This window comes from Leuciscus leuciscus (genome assembly GCF_965113295.1).
Source record: "Leuciscus leuciscus genome assembly, chromosome: 20".
NCBI lineage: Eukaryota > Metazoa > Chordata > Actinopteri > Cypriniformes > Leuciscidae > Leuciscus > Leuciscus leuciscus.
In genome coordinates, this window is record NC_138744.1 from 10,579,032 (window position 1) to 10,597,625 (window position 18,594).

General features: G+C 36.6%; 1 protein-coding gene across 1 annotated transcript; it reads right to left on the reverse strand.

Moving 5' to 3' along the window:
• Positions 1–3,164: 3,164 nt before the first annotated feature.
• On the reverse strand, positions 3,165–9,061 carry tent5ba (terminal nucleotidyltransferase 5ba). The gene is made up of 2 exons (XM_082149559.1): positions 8,673–9,061; positions 3,165–4,851 (listed from the first exon to the last, which is right to left on the reverse strand). Exons 1-2 carry the CDS (start codon positions 8,826–8,828, stop codon positions 3,826–3,828), a joined length of 1,182 nt encoding a protein of 393 aa, XP_082005685.1. The 5' UTR covers positions 8,829–9,061; the 3' UTR covers positions 3,165–3,825.
• Positions 9,062–18,594: the final 9,533 nt, after the last annotated feature.

The window sequence follows — 18,594 nt, forward strand, 5'->3', positions numbered from 1 at the left end:
GAATCATCAATCTACTCAGGCGCTGCTTTGAATGTTGCAGACGTTTTAATTGAAATGGCTCATTAATGGAGACCGAGTCATCTCTTTAGTAACACATGATTAAAACCATCAGTTTAATTTTTTTAATTTGACCTAAATTTGGCATGAGATCACTGTCAACAGGGCACAAGATCAAGAATATTGGTGAGTATATAGATGAGTTCTCGGAGACAGGATAAACACATTCATTAAATTCAAACTTAATTTGTGCTCTTTCCAAATGTCAGCCTGTCAGGTTTATGAATACCATGAACATAATTATCTAAACAGTGAATATTGCACTTTCCCAGTGTTGCGGCAGCGGTCCGGTTGACCTGCCCTCAGTGATTCAAGGATGAAGACAAGGAGTGTCATTGTTCCAGGGGAAGCAAGACAGACAAGTGTGACTCACACACATAGATGTTATTGGCATGGACAGGGGAGACATATTTCCCAGCCCTACCAAAATATTAAACATTAAATTCATTTTCCATTAAAGCTTTTCATTTTTACATGAGCCACACACTTTTAGGCAAACACATTTTGCTGTGCTGAATGTAGGCCTACAGTTGACCCAAAAAGTATTTGGACACTTTTGGACATTCAAGTCTCACAAAATATTTAAATATTATTGCACTGGACACAAAAAATATCAAACAAATCGGCATTTTACATTTTATTTTAAATAACTGGTGTCAAAAGTGATTTTTATTGGATGTATGAAATCTGTTAGGCTCATCAAGGCTGCATTTATCGCATAACAAATACAGTAAAACAGTAATAGCGTCAAATATTATCACAAGTTAAAATAACTATGTTGTATTTGAATATATTTTAAAGTTTAATTTATTCTTGTGAAGTCATAGCTGAATTTTCAGTCTTCAGTGTCACATGATCCTTCAGAAATCATTATATTATGCTAATTTGCTGCTCAAGAAACATTTCTTAATATTATCAAATTATTTCAAATATTATATTATTTATTGTTCTATCATTTAAAACCAAACGGGCTTATTTATTTTTTGTTAAATGATTGCTTGAAAAGTGTGTTTTGTTCTTTACTTTTAAGCGTTGTCTTTGGTGTCCAAACAACCTTTTGTGATTGCTGTATCTTTGTAGCCAAAGTTGTTCATAATAACATCATATATGACATATTATATTACCATTTTGTACCATGAAATGATATTGTCATGAAAGTACGCATGCTGTTGACCTCATTTTGAAGGCTGCCGTATTAAGTTACTGATTATATGTTTTGCATTTTATGTTCTTTTGTGAACACAATTCTGTTATGACATTTTCCTTTTCTTTTTTTTCTGAAGTCAAATACTAGTTTCATCTAGTTACACTTGAGGAAAAGGGTAACAAAAACTCTCTTATGGATAACTGGTGTAGATAACAGAGAATAGCTGATATAAATTACATCATAGCTTGTCCCCTCTTGTCCTAAACGTGTCTCAACATGTTCAAGCATGTCCTTATATATCCCTGAATGTCTGTTTCACAACCCACTGAATTAAATAGCACTACCTCATCCTAATTTTTTAAGCCACTGTCTGACAGTGTTTCGCCAGTGACACTGTTTGCACTGGGCCGGGACATAACACATGGTTTACCAATGGCTGTGCTTTAGTCATTTAACTAGGCGGGTATATTTATATCCTTATAATGTGAGAGCTAAAATGAGGGAATAAGTGGAATATTATTCCCCTGTTGTTCTACTTCAGCTTTATGACTGTGCTCCCCTGATGCCTTTTGAATAGTGTGGGCCAAAAATGTCTCTCCCTGACACACTGCAATGAAATATCACCTTCACTTAACAGGGTAAGTTCACTAAAGAATGTAAATTTCACCATTATTTATATACATGTTCTTAAAACATAAATTTACTTGAGAATCAAAACTGTGTACAATAATACTTCTTTTCAAAGTTTAAGTTCGACATTGACTTTTTTTTTTATCCCATTGGCAAGTGATTCTCTTTAATGTCATAAGAACATTAAAATCTTAAATTATACTTATAATTATTTATAATTGTTTAATTATTAAAAAAGCATATTCTCAGAAAACAAGCCTTAATATTTTTTAAGGATGCTTTTTATATCCCAAAACTGCAAGAACATAAATCAGTCAGATGAGCTCTAAATAAAAGCAAAACATACATGTTCTTGTATACTTATAAACGAATATTAGTTTATATTTTTTAACTTATTTAATCTCAGGGATCTTTGGATGAATTTCTGATATACTTTATTGATTGATTCCCAAAAAGCAATGGCACAAAAAGACTCTTTTTGAAGAATTTATGGATCATCCCACTTGTCTGAACCTAGTTACCAGTCCTGACGATTAACTACTATGCTAGCACCGCAAGAAAACTGATGTAGAGCTCTTTAAATTGGCAAAAGAATTAACCTGTTGCAGTGACAACTTTAAAATTAAAGAATTTATGCCAGGTTTCACAGACAAGACTCAGACTAAAATTGATGTTTTTCTAAGGCCCATTTATAAAAGCTACTTAAATTTCCTAATTTAACTACGGCCTACTTCTGGCTTAATCTAAGCCTTGTATGTGAAACCGGGCCAAAGACTATTTAAACTATTAAACTTTGAGCATAAAGCAATTCACAATGGTAAATTACAGTATATATTATTCTACTAATCAGTAGTAATAATTTTTACCATCACATCCCTTGATCAGTTAGCTTACAACGCAATACCAGCTCCTTGATGTTTACAAAAACAATGACATGGATATGGCTTTATGGAATGAAATAGGATTCTATCTCCAGGGGCAGCATGGGTGGGTTAACAAAACAGCCTTTGTCTGTTACCTTTAGTGTCACACTAAAAGAGAGGCCATTGTGCTTTAGAAAGGATCCTTATGGTTCATGTTCTGGAACTGCAATGGATCCATTTCCTCAGATTAAGAGTCAGCACACATTCAGACCACAACAGTGCTAGACTTGAAGTTTCATCACTGACCACTTTCACCTCTGCTCTGTTGATATGGAAAATCCCTACCGTTTGACATTATTTTCCAACACAAATTGAAATATGCCTATAAATATACACTTGAATTATAATAATTACCAAATGTGACCACTACAACTTCAAAAGTTAAAGAGGTCTAGAACACATGAAGATGGGTTTTGTGCTTTTTTAATCACATGGAAATACATGCCTCCATCCCTGAAAATAGAGTTTTACAATTAACAAGGAGACTGAAAAATTGTTTTAGAGAGAACAGGTCTCCCTTTTTTTTTTGTACAATGTTTTTAGGCACTTGGAATTACAACAGCAAACATTCCGTTCTTCATGACAAAAATAAAATTTCTTTGGTCCTTTAAAAAACCAAAAAGCAAAACAGAGGTTGATTGAAACCACAGTCTGGCATAAAAATAAAAAAAAAACAAGAAAAAATAAACCCTATAGCTTCATAATGCAAAACGCAGCCTTCTCTCCCCACTTACATAACCTGCAAGAGTTTAACTGAATCTATAATGAGTTTGAGAGAAGAAAAAAAGTTTTTTTTCCCCCTGCTACATGTGAAAAAGATCTTCGTTCACTCTGCAGAACAAAAAACGTTAGGATCGGCTCAAATTAGACATACAGCAGTGAACAGTCATTCTATATCTGTCACATTTAACACAAAAACAATTGCCATTGTTTTGTAAAAGCTCTTCTTAAACGTCCATTTTTGTGTAAAAAAAAAAACAAGTTTATAAATTCACTTGCATATCGTCTTCACCACATGGGAAGGTACAAGGGCTGAAGTCGATTTTTATCAGATGTTCTCTGCAGGGGTCAGTTGCAGGGCAACCACGTTGGGTAGGAACTACTGCAGGTGTGCACCAGCGGCTGCACATGTGCGATGTAGTAGTTACTGAAGTTGATGTCTCGCACGTAGGGTGCCGGCTGGTAATAGCACGTGACGTTGGTAACCGTGGGGATGGCGTTCTGTTCAGCCAGCACCCTCAGTGCGAGCATGGAGATAAGGTTTAATGTCTGCCGTCGTTCGTGTCCCATCAAGCAAACCGTACTCTCATTGACCACGTGGTATAACGTGACCAGACAGTCATACCGTTTGTGCTCCATTCCGGCGAAGTGATTCTGCAGGTACGCCTCGAGCTTTCGCTGTTGCTCGCCTATGTCTGGAAAGTCAATGAAGAACCGAGAGCACATGTACCGCTGGAGCGATTTCATCTCCGATTCGGAGGTCGGCCGAAACCCTCGCACCAAAAGGTGGCAGTATTTTAAGAGACCACCTCCCCGGATCTCCTCCGGGTTTCGTGTTGCGATGACCTTGTTGCACAGATGGCCGAGAGCGTCCTCAAAGTCCCCGTACATGCTCTCGCCCAACACCGTCGGATGGAAGCACTCCGACATGGGCGTCTCTGAACAACGGTCGAACAGAAGAAGGGAGTCCAAGACTATGTGGAAGGAGTCCACGCTGAACTCAAATTGCCGCCTCAGAGAGTCTACAAACTTAAGCTCGACGTTCTTGCCGGTGTTGTTGGAGAGGGAAATGAGGCTCCAGCGGTCGGTGTCATTGCAAACCTTCACCAACTTCTGCACATAGGCCTCCTTCAAAGTAAGTGGTGAGATTCTTTCCTTGCTGACGCCCTCGGGTAGGAAGTCCAGAAGGCTGTCGAGAACCACATCCTTAACCACACGGAAAGCCTGATCATCTGACAGTGAAACACCAAAAATCAGGTCCAAGTCCTTGTATCCGAGCCCCGTGTCCTGGTGCAGAACGTGACTGGCAGCAGAGCCGTTCAGCCTCACATCTCGAACCGTGATGCCTCGCTCCTCCAAACGCGCTCGAACCACCTGCAGAAATAGTTTAAGATCAGAGATTGTTTCATTGGTCAAAATTTGGATATTAAAATGTACATATTTCCCCCTATTTTTACATTTAGATCACCTTTGCTGTCAGAATGCTCACTTCAAGTTACTCTTTAAAAATGCTAATCATTTAACACTGTTAAATGTACTCTTTAGCAAATCTCAAAATCATTAATGTTGTGATTCCTACACATCTTTATTTAGACACTTATTTATTTAGAAAAATATAGAATTTTATTATCAGTCAGCTAATGGTTTTTCACAATAACATCAAAATTATTTTCAGCTTACCATATCAGCCATAATTGAAATATCCCTAATCAGTACCATCTAAGCACTACGTGAACACATAAACCCTGGAAAATGCAATACCGCACTAAGTACTGCCTTATTTGAACAATTTGAGGATACTTTATTCTGCCACCACTGCTATTACATAATTATCTTATTAGCTAAAAAGCCTAACAAGTCAAGCTAGGCTTCAATGTTGTATAGTGCATAGACTCACAGATTTCTTGTATTTATTCCCCCTCACACTGAGAACAATCACAGTTGGTCTATAGTCAGTGATCAATAACACATCAATTAACTATAGTTTGCAGCCACTGTCATTTTTTCTCATTGTTGCTGTGATTCAGGCTGTAGCATTATAACATATACAACATGCCACATACGCACATTTAACGTTATTTACTATATTTGGCCTTTTAGTGTTAATCTTCTGTGCTGAATGCATTTATTTGCAAATGGGAAGTTATTATACGTATATGCACTTCAAAAACAAAAAACTAGCCTTCACCTCACCAAATTAACAAACATCTTCATTTTACTTTTCACTACCAAGCATGCTCATAATGTTCCCAGTATATTTCACGCACAGACTACAGCTGAAGCTGATTGTAAAGAGTGTTAATGTGTTTATATGGAATGTGCACTGACACATCTGTGCATCGGCAGGAATACATCCACTGAGACTTGGAAACCACTGTGTTGGCTACAGCGGCACATTAAACTAAACTGCTCGCTTAAGAATACGTGAAACTACAGAGGCAGTTGTAAGATTTCACATTCACATGAAGGTCTCATAAATCTTGAATGTGAAATCGGAAAACGCATTCATAAATGCCTAATTCAATAAAGGCAAAAATGTTGATTTTGGCACAGACCACATTTTATGCATGCCAAGCAGATTTATATGCTTTTTATTCTGTTTCGCAACCGTTCAGAGATTAAAATGTGCTTAAATCAAACTCATTATCTCCGTCCAGAATGCACGTAACCTTTTTTCCACAGCTCTGTCGGATTAATGTCAATCAGCGCACCTACCCTCACTCCTGTCAATCAAATCATTAGCCTTCTATTTTTACACATTAGGTCAGATTGCAGCAATTGACCAAGTGAATGCAGTGTAACCAAGCACACATACTGCAAATACATATTTGAAGCACAATTAAATCAACAAGCAAATTGCAATATGGCCAAGTGCAATTTATTAAACCACAAAGGGTGTGATTTATTTAAACAAAAAGTCGGTTTACTTTATTTCATAATGGACTATTGTCAATATGAACACAAGTCAATGATGTTTCAAAAAATAATGCCAACGACAAACAGAAACTCAAAGGTTCTTTAGTTTCCACCAATGGATTGAGGGTTTAACCGGATCGCCTTGCAGTGCATGTGAATATTATGATATTAAGATGATGCCAAGTCAGGTCACAATTGCATTAAAAACCTACATTTTATGGTTCAACTGTACATCACAGCCCAAAGCACAAGGTGCAAATGTGCAATCATGACATGGTTATGATGATAATGAAAACAGCCACAAAGTCCATGTAATGACATGGTGCCGTGGCAAATCATTAGGTTTAAGGAAAACGACTAACACTGAACGAGCGGCCATCTTTTGTCAATTTTGCAATGGAATGTGGAGGCTGTGCAATAAAACATCAAAGTTGTTTTTACAGATTTTCCATTAAATATAATGGGCTTCCTAGTTGGGTTTTATTGACAGGACATTATTGCTATCCGTTCAAACCCAGGCAGATGGAGTATTATGTAACAGAGATTGTCAAATGCTTGACCATTTATCATGGTCCACTCCATGAGGAGCAAAACTGGATCAAAGGAGGGGAAAGTGACAGATTCCACAGTTCATAGTTAGTTTCAATCTTCATTTAATTAGAACCAATAGGCTAAGGGCCAATCTTAGGCCGGTTTCTAAGATCTAAGAAATGTCACTGTATAACGCATTTTTGAGAACACTGAAATAAAAGATGTCAGATGTACATATATGATTAACGGGCAACTTCCCTAAAACTGCTTTCATTTGGGATCATATACATGAAATGCTGAAACGTATACACATTTTCTGTTCAACTGTAAGCACATTCTCCCTAAAGGACTTAAAACAAACCCTCTCTTGTTGGATGAAACCATACTACAGGAAGTTATCTGGAGAAAAGATCAATATCTCCTTGCATGTGTAGATGCAAACCCACACTGCTTGTGTATGAGAACAAGAATTCTTTTCATTGAAAAGGGGGGCATTGGTGCTGGTTATCACTGGACTAGCTCGAGCAGTGTTACACTGCATGGGATTAAGGTCGGTTGTGAGTCGCACTCAGTGTAGGATTCGTGAGAATGTCCAAGTCATTAACAAGTCACTTAAATTTGCTAAGTGCACAGTTTTCTGTATCTGCTGGAGGGCCAAAGGCTAAGAATGTTTTGCTTATCCTTGGGGGGTTGAGACATTACACCAATAGTTGGCCATGCAGTGACAGGCCAGAGATTGAATTTCAATTATCAAGATCAAATTTGATTTTTTCTTTCTTTCATTTATTCTTTAAAATTAACTACTATCTATTTTTTCTTAGACTATGACTTTTTTCTACAAGTAATCCAATAGTGACTAGCATAATTTACAATTGCACTTGTATTTTTTTATTATACTTCCACATATTACTTGGCAACTAAACTATCAGTATAGTGAATAATAGGCCTACCTATTGCTTTGCACATTTTTGCCACTGAATTCTGTGTGCATCTGTGAGTCAGATATTAACTATTCACTTTCGATTAGTAGCTAATGCATTTAAAAAATAATAATACTAGTAACTCTTCATTAGCAGTCCCCGTATTATTATCTATTCCAGCTTTACTTGTATTTATGAGATACTAGTATCCATCCTAGTTATAACTAGTTGCTTTTTACTTTATAGTTCAACTAAAAATCTTATTTAAATGTTAGTAACACTTGAAATACACACTAGTGGTCTAATATAGGTCTAATAGGACATAATGTATATTCATTTAGTACTGGGACAACTAGAATATATATTAGTTACCATAACTTAGTTTACAACTAAGAAATACATACTATTAGTAAATAAAAAGTTAGTAGTAACGTTAGCCTAAATCTGGAAGGTACCGGTTATGTCAGCAACTAGATCGAAATGAATAGTAGGCTAATATTGACTTGTCACATTGGGATAGTGACTAGCAAGAGTCCTAGTGACTAACTTGATATTAATCACTACTGGAATACTAAGTAACTTACCAGAATGTAGCCTAATGAAGAATAACCAGTGAAACAGAAATAAGCAATACTACTCACTTTTGATTACTTGCTAGTAATTAAAAAATAGGCAAGAGTAACATAAAACAAAAGCGTGCTATTTTTAAATAATACATTACATTTTAAAACAATGTTATATAGACACGTAAAAATGTATGGGCCTAACTAAATTAGGCTATAGTAATGTGCAGAAAAGGTATTCAGAGAGATGCGCTTTCATAATAACCTGAACAATCTGTCGCGGTTGCACCGAAAGCGTCGGGAAGTTTCCACGTCCGTGAACTGGAACCGTCTCGCCAAGAATAGAGTCCAAACGTTGCACCTGCTCCCAAGACAACACGCAAAACCGCCGACACTGATCTGACACATCACCGGAGGACATGTCGATGGAAAGAAAAACTAGCTTTAAAAATGCAAAAACTTCTGCTCTACTCCCGCACAGATATCGCTGTCTTTCCACACAGATGAAGCTCCAACGCAAAATCGTCTGTGAAAAGCTCAGTTATTTCACAGTTGCTCGCCTTATCAGCTATTTATAAATCGAGACGGCTCGTGAGGTTATCCAGCTGCGTGAGTGATTCACTTTTCCCAATCCACGCACAAGCAAGAGTCGCCGTAAATAATGCAGTTATGCTAGAAGCGCACCATCTGAATGGTCTTTATACCTACTAGATTTGCATACATGAGTATTATTGGTTGAATATCTGCTCATGAATAATGCCATGACACTTTTGGATTGGATTGGCGGAAGCGTGCAGCTGTGACACACCCACCGGCCTCGGTTATCACATCAGTGCGTATGAGCTTTGTAATAGTCAATGACTCACTTTTAAAGAGATGAACCAGAAACAAAACAGCAAAATAAGAATAAATATATACATTTTTACTTGTAAGTTATCTGTATCTGTGAATTTGAGCCTAGAAAATTTATATCATGCAAAATTGGTAAATTTATATTATGTTGTTGTCAATGTATGTTTTTTCCCCCATTGTTTGCATAGTAAAATAAAATCTGTAGCTGTAATGTGCTGAGTAATTTTGTCAGATAATTACATTAACCAGGTTTACCTAGTGTTTTGTTCTTCCCTCATATTTAAAAACGATATAAAATACTATTCTGGAGGTTTGATTGAACTTGTAGTTCATTAAAAAAAAGCAAATATCTCCACCGGACATCACTTTTGGCCACTACTCTCTCTGTATGTGTGTGTGTGTGTGTGTGTGTGTGTGTATTTGTTTGGTACATTTTATATTGCTAATAAAACACACTACTACTAGCATCGAGCAAATCTACAAGACTGAAAAGATTTCATAATTATATAATATGCATACTATTATTTGCACAGATTCCCAGAGATTTTTTTACCTCAGAAAAATATTGCCATGCATGCCTACATTTTATTTTATTATAGAAACATTTACAATTCTTATTTTTAATGATATGAGCCAAATAATTGAATTAGCTTTTTTTTTCACAATAAAATAAATTTGACATGTTCCAGTGGCATAACTAAGCAAAGATTGTACAAGATAGAACAGGATTTTTCTTCACTGGCCTCAAATGAGAAAGAAAAGAGAAAACATAAACCCCATAAATCAGGAGGAAGCATCTGAACAAAAGGATGTTAAGTGAACCAAATCAGACTCAAACATAAAATAAAATAAAATAAAAAATACATCTGGAACCATTAACTCCAACTGATGTTAACTGCAAAAAATACACAGCTTATTACAACTGGGACTGTCCTAAATCTGAACTTATGAGTCTCCTCTGTATTAGTGAATGAAGAATACATGGTTAAATATGTCTTTATTCCCAATTACATGATAATGATTACTGTATAACATTAACAGGATGTTGGTGTGGACTGCCTAAGAAAACATCCAAACATCTGTTCAGATTTAATTTATTTGGCTACACAGAGGATGAAAAGAAAGGCTGCTACGCACGACTCTCTGCAGCGTGGCATTTGTGGATGACTCACAGCTCGCAAGCTGTTGATCAGTCTTGGGGGCAACAGCAGCGGGGCTTTGTCATAATAGATTAATGTGTATGTGATCAGAGAGCTGAACTACATACCATTTCAATAGGGGAGGTCCTGACGGTGTGTGTGTGATGTCAATTTCAGTTCCCCTGGCAACAGCATCCCCCGTCGCCAGGCAGCGCGAAAGAGGGAGCCCTCATCTGTGTTCTGAGCGGGTGGTGATATGAGACACCTGCGTCATTGGCCTAAAAATAGCTTGCCTTGAGGTAGGAAAGCATTGTTGGTGAAAATCCAGAGCTGGAATGATTTAGAAGGGTCCTGAACATTCAAATAGAGTGAAAGCAATTAAGGAAATACTTTAAATTCACCTCGTCGTCACCTGAAGGCCCTGCTGGGTGGACATGGTTCTGTAATAGCAATCCGTGAAGCACACTTCTGGGTGTATCCATTCTGCATGTAGACAAATACCTTTAGCTTAAGAAATGTATCTTTTTTGTAAACAACAGATAGGCTGTTCCCAGTTTCACACCCAAGTAAGTGTGCATCTAAATCCCAAAACTGTTTATAAAGGATTCACAAGCTGTCTTTTTTGTTTGCAGTGCAGTTTTCAGAGCATTCTTAACGCATCGCCCATCACAGCTTAAGGTCATATTGAATTTTACAACCCGCATTCTGGTGTAATTGTGCTTTTCATGGTAGGTTCTGACAAAGACTTACTCAAATCATCAAAAGAATAAACACAAAGGGCTCAATACAGCACCATAATGTTGTACCATAACTAGTTGCAGTATGGAATGCATCAGACCACATCAGTCACTTGATTGGTGGATTGATTGTCATTACAAGCGGCTGATAATAAAGAGAAAATATAAATATGGCCATTGTTGAAGGCAAAAGGCCTATAAAAGAGCATACAGCTCCCTCACTAGAATGACAAATCCTGGAGAGTGTCACAAGACTGACATCTCAATGTGACTAAGCAGGGTTTGACATGATCATGAGTACATTTTATCCATACTTCATTAGAGCTCGGGTGAGGCAAGGCTTTGTGAATAGCATAGAAACGACAGAGTTATGACGTACATTACATAACACTGCAAGCGAATAGCTGGCTGAAAGAAAGAAATTCATACAGGTTTGGAACAATTTGAGGGTCACACGTCCGCTAAAACTATTTTGGAAGCAGTGGACTATTTCCACATGCCAATTATTTCGGTAATTAAATTAATTTACATATTTTAGCGTGAATTACGTGTGGTTTAAACACGTAACGGTGAACACGATAGGTGAATTACCTTTCAAAAGTTCAGATTTTTTGAAAGAAGTCTCTTATGCACTTACTAAGTCTGCATTAATTTGATCCAAAAATACAGTAAAAACAGTAATATTGTGAAATATTATTACAGTTTAAAATGAGCTGTTTTTTATTTTAATATATTTTAAAGTGTAATTTATTCCATTGAAAGCAAAGCTGAATTTTTAGCATCATTCCTCCAGTCTTCAGTGTCACATGATCCTTCAGAAATTATTCTAATATGCTGATTTGGTGCTCAAGAAACATTTCTTATTATTATCAATGTTGAAAACAGATGATAAAACAGAAAATATTTGAAAATGGAAATCTTTTGTAACATTATAAATGTTTTTACTGTCACTTTTTTTACACACACTTTTGATCAATTTAATGTATCCTTGCTGAGTAAATATATATATTTTTTTTTTCTAAATCTGACTGACGCCAGTAGAACAGTAGTGTACTTTTTGTAGATTATTGGTGCAGACACTTTTACCTCTTAAAGGGTTAGTTCATCAAGCGACGAAAATACTTTTTGTGCGAAAAACAAAAATAAAGACTTTATTCAACTATTCATTTTCTTTTTCATTTGCCTACGTTCTGACGTCCAACCCAGAAGCGCTGCGCTGTTACACTACGTTAACTCACTCAGAGGCCTACACAGAAGAAAATGAATAGTTGAATAAAGTCGTCGCTTGATAAATTTAAGGTTGAGCCACTGTAGTCACTTGGACTATTTTAACGATGTCTTTACTAACTTTTCTGGGCTGCCAGATGAAATTACAGAGAAGCCTATGAAGGAGTGAGCCAGCTCTCAGATTTCATCAAATATATCTTAATTTGTGTTCCGAAGATGAACGAAGGTCTTACGGGGTTGGAACAACATAAGGGTGAGTAATTACTGACAGAACTTTCATTTTTGGGGTGAACTACCCCTTTAAATAGGTACCTGAGAGATTCCCTATGACAACAATGTCGTTTGTCTTTTAGTTTTGGTGTTACTAGGCCATTCTTTTAACTATTGTAGGGCTTGCTCCTGTTAATGTTTGATAAGATCCACAGGTTCTTATCTAAAAGTCCCATGAGACTGTTCAATTACTGGAATCATGTTATGTAAGCTTATCTGTGATGTAAAAACATTCTTGCTGACTGAGGGACTTTTACGTAACATAACGTTGTAGTTTAAGTCAAAGTGAACACATCATTTTTACACATTTGCTGCAGAGCTTATTATGATCAGTTTGAACGTGTATCTTATCTTAGGTTTGCTTTCATTCCCATTTTGTTACATTTCCAGATGTCATAGCTCATTGTTGCATAAGTGCCGTACACACAGGCTTCTTGTCTACCTGGTCATGGTGTACAAAATGCTAATTCTCCATGAAACCTCACAGACAAAGGAACAGCCCAACCCATGATAATCTCCCTTCAGGCCCTGTAACACTTTGTACTTAAAGTGGCCACTCTGTTTGATTGATTAAAAGCTTATTTTTTTGTCATGTTTGCTTTACATTTGCGTCATAGACAACAAGGTGTGCCACCCGCAAATTTCCTTCAATTAACTAATCTTTATGTATTTATTTATGTAACTAAGAATTATTCTCTTTAATTAACAGAATGCTTAGCACTGGTTTTATGAAAGATTATAACTTGTAGTTCAGCCCTATATCATATTCAGTTTTGGTGGGAGGGGTGGATGTCTTGTAACAGTTGCTCTTTTAAGCACAAGTGTCAAATTTACTTTAGGCCACTTGTTGCGTAAGGACATCTGCATTTGTCGCTGGAGAAATGAAAAGTGTGGGTGGATATTCACAGATGAAAAAATGACTGGTACAACAGTCATTCTTGGAGGATTTATGAGCATTGTTCCTCTCTCACGGCAAATATGTAAAAAGATTGTTTATGTAATACAGTTTAGGAATCCAACTGGTTATATACCATTCCTAAACCGTAAGACTGCAAATCTCAAGAGTGGCATGAATTGATTATGTACCACATATCACATTTTACAGCACACTTCCTAAGAGAGAAGGAAAAGCGAACCTAAGATTACAGGACCTCCCCTGAATGGAACATCCCAGATCAGGGAGAGAACCCCAGCCTTAAAAGGAACCATTTCAGGAGTTACACAACAAGCGCACATCTGTCCTCATGTATTCGAGCTGGTTCTCCGTAGCCAGCCCACCTCACCAGTGAAACGGAAGAAGCAATGATGCATACTAAAGGCCAGAATTGTGCCCTGACACACAGAGGAATCCTCTAGCAGGCAAGAAACTCTGCCAACTGTCACTGCCAGAGCAGACGTCATGTAAGCTCCTATCTCAGCAATTTCATCCTGTTAAAAAACACAGCAATATGTTCAAATTTGGTGCTTTTAGATAAACAGACCGACGGACAGACAGATAGAAAGATAGACAGATGTTATTCAGTGTTTCTTCTCAAATCCTAAAGGGCACATCCATCTTTGTGCAGCTTCCAGTCTCAGCGCTACTGCCAAAGTCCATAATGACAATGCATTGTCTTCCAATAAAAACAGTGAGATGCTATGATTATAGAACTATGTTCCATCTTTAGTGCTCACAAGTAAAGAGCAGTGACAAGAGATCCAAGAAAAACCACAATGATCTACAGTAGTTGCTTGGCCAATTGAATGCTTAGTAAATCTTCATAAGGCATCTATTTGTGTAGCTCTGTGCTATCTGTGCTAACCACCATGGATTGAATAAATTAGACTTTATAACTTATATATATAACTTCATAATCTTATTCCTGAAATCATGAGCTTTCCAAGACAACAAAATCTAGATTTTTAAATCAGAATTTTTGACTTTAGTAATTGGCTCTCAAGTAAATGTATCTTGTTTTAGGGATTTTTAGATATTTCTACTGGAAAATGAGACAAAAACACTTATTGTTTTGCAGTGAAGTTTCAGGTTCAGTGAACCTATGGTAATTCCATTGATAATTTTATACCATGCTAACCTCTCCAACCGATAAAATTGAATCAGGAAGATATGATTATGTGACTCAGAATCTGTTTGCTATGCCATGAGGTCATTTTATGAGTCCTGTAGACGTGCACTCTATTTAGATTCATTTATCATCTTTGCTGGCATATCAACCTCTGTTTTGAATGAATCAGATACTGTGTGCATATACACAAATAGAGCTAAACACACTCACCATGTGTAAGACATGTGGTTGTACGTTTTTAGGGGATATTTGTTCACATATTGCACACAGGGATTCAGCAACCACATTACTGAGATAGCCTGAATCTCCCGTTACCTAGATAAACACAACAAGGTTTATGGAAACACTTATCAGGCCTTTCTTTATTGCTATTGCACCTACTATGACCTATTTAACGTGTAGTCCGTTACATAACCTTTAATGTCTCTCTTCATGAAAACATACCTCTTAGTCACTGTAAACAGATATGCTGTAAAAATGATTTTATCGTATATGTCCTAAAAGTAATAGGGAAATAACCAGATAAACAATGATGCCATAATGCACGTCGGGGAATTCACTGTGTTTGTGGACGCTGACCTTTTAACTGTGGTTTTATAGCGATTTTACATGGTTTTATAAAGATAAGCAAATTGGTTTGGACGTCAAAAGGAGCTTGTTGAATAAGTCACTACACTCTCAGATTTATGGGTTCTCATCACAGAACTTTTTTTGTTCTCCATGAATGCACTGGAGAAAAATTCAGGAGTTTTTCATTCTGATAACATCTCGCACCCAAAAATGAAAATTCTGTTATTTACTCACCCTCATGTCGTTCCAAACCGGTTTGACTTACTTTCTTCTGTGAATCACAAAGGGAGACAATTTTAATAATGTGCTGGGTGCCATTTTTTTTTTTTAAATGAAAGGAAGTGAGGGGGTGTCAAACTCCAAAAATGACAAAAATATCTCATAAAAGTACCAAAAAAGTGTTCAGAAGTCATTTGATAGCTTTGTATGAGTAACAGACTGTATAATGTCAGGTGTGGAACAAAAAGAAGGTAAGTAAAATATGACAGAATGTTCATTTTTACATTCAGAGACACAAATTTTAACAATTGTATTTACAGTTACCATGCAGAAAAATAAGTGCTAATGAGTTCAAATGAACGTTTAACCAGGGATATTAAGCCATGAATCCATTAGAGTTGGAGGGAAAGCATATCAGCAGGACCCTGATAAGATCTGACCTGCTAACAAACCAAAGGTACGTAGTCACGATTCTGCTGAGAGCCATTTCCAATCATGTACAATGGATTACAGAACCCTTTGTCCTTAAAAAATGAGAATATTCTTTTGCCAAAATCTTTTTTTTGTACTCGTTTCAGTAAAATTCCACAATCTATCACAATTTATCACAATCACACATGATCGAAAGGCCATTTAAAAATATTCATAGTGACATCACACAAAAGCATTTCAAACAACAGATAGTTCACTCAAAAATGAAAATTGTGTCATCACTTACTCAACCTCGTGTTGTTCTAAACCTGTATGGGTTTCTCTGTTCTGTTGAACACAAAAAAAGATATTTTGAAGAATGTCGGTAACCAAACAGTTGATGGACCCCATTGACTTCCATAGTATTTTTTTTTTCCCACTATGGAAGTCAATGGGTAATCCCCATTGCTAAGCACAGCTAATCATGCTGGTAGAATGCGTGTAATGACATCGCCACTCAGGATTGGTCACTTGTCTTGTGCCTATAGCTACCAGTTTCTCTGTAGCTGGCCAAGAGTGCTATTTTAGCAAAGTAAACAAGTTAATAATAAAATTTAAATAAATATCTGACCATCATAATGTAGTCACTATTTACATTTCATACTCTCTGTGAACTCTTGAGTTACACCAATGCAACAACTGACACATTTGTATTACATTTCAAAGAGTTTTGTTTTCAGCCCCACAATGAAACCGGATCGGCACAGAATGGAACAGTTAAAGGATGTGTTCACTTCAAAATGAAAATTCTGTCATTTACTCACCCTCAAGTTGTTTCAAACCTGTATGAATTTGTTTCTTCTGCTGAACACAAAAGATTTTGAAGAATGTTGGTAACCAGACAGTTGATGGACCCCATTGACTTCCATAGTATTTTTTTTCCTACTATGGAAGTCAATGGGGTATATCAACTGTCTGGTTACCAACATTCTTCAAAATCTTTTGTGTTCAGCACAAGAAAGAAATTCATCAAACAACTTGAGGGTGAGTAAATTATTTTAATTTAAGTGAACTATTTCTGTGAACAATGAGAACAGTTTACTAATGGGTTAGGATTAGATTTAGATTAAATTATGCATAAGTCACTGTAAAATAAAGATTTCCACTGCATTACATCAGCTGCATGTTCATATCAGGTGAGGACAGCTGAGTCAAAACCTCAATGTAATTATTTGACTTAAAACAAGCCTGGAACCTTCACCCTTGAACAGTACATCACAGCGGCGTGTGTGTACATGGTGTGTGGGTGGTCTATAGCGCTTCAAGGAGTAAAGGGTTCACACTAGATGCATAATTGGGGAAATTTATCAGTGATTCGTGGTGAATTTATTTGTTAACACAAGTTTCCATAAACATTTAAGGGTCTGTTTAAGTTTGATCGTCACTGCAACATTCGAATGCAAATGATAACTAATTGTGAGTAAATGCAACTCACTGTCTATTAGCGAGCTTTGTCTAATCCTTCACCTGTCAGGCTACTCATCCAATTACAAGTGACGGGTAATTTGGACTTACCTTTGTCCCATATCTTGTCCCATTGATCAGCATAGACAGCTGATTGAGCAGAGACTGAACAACTTCTCATGGAGGGCACAGAAGATGTGAAGTGAATGAAAACTGCTTAGAGTAACGAGACCATATTTGCTTTCTCTGAGGAGAAAATAGAATTAGGACCAGTTTCAGTGAATTATATGATAAGCAACCCAGTGGCTGTAACTGTAAGGAAAGCACACATTCCCTTTTAATTTTCACCATGTGTTTGAAGTGAGTGCTCTCCGAGCGCTTTTAACACACACAATGAAGTGATACTTTACCCTTCTGTGATTTATTGTATTTCCCTCTAGGCACTCTCAACTCAGGGAAACTAATTTAAAACTCTTCAGAAAAAAACATGCCTGAAAGCAATGGTATAACAGTATGTTGCTACAGTAAATGAGAGGGTTGTAATAGTTTTTGAGGTTCTGGCAAGCAAAATGCTTTCAAACAAACAGTTTTACTTTAAAATAAATAAAAGGTTCATGTTTAAAAAAGTAGCATGAACATTCTTCAGAAATGTGATCCACAGAAGATGTGGTTACAGGTGAAAGGACATGGTGACACAATTTTCATTTTTGGGTCAATTTTGCAATACACCCTGCCATTTTCATAAGCTTATTATTTATGTAATATGTCTCGACTTTGGATTTCCTTCACTAGACTGGCTGCTGTGCAATATTTTTTGCCTCTTGTTCTAACTTTTTGAGGATTTTATTTCAAAAGTTTTGGGGTCTGCAACCTTTTTTTAAAGAAATCAATTATTTCATTAAGCAACGGCACTGTAAATCAATCACGTGCAAAAACCCAGAACCTTATTTCACAAAGTAGTACAACATGTTCCTGCATCAACATCTTTGTTTATCTTGGAACAACATTCCAATCAACCAATCAGATTTAAGGGACAAGTTTACAGTTTATGTCAAGTTTCCGTAGAAAAGCATAAAAAACTACTACAGCTGCTGTTATAGTTAAGAAAACAATATGATCATATTAGTAGTTTACCCAGGCCAGCAAAAAGCTAGTGCACCAAAACAAGCCTGAATCTTGAATATTCAGATACATAAGCCATGTCTAAATCAATGCAGGCCTGTTTTTCTGGC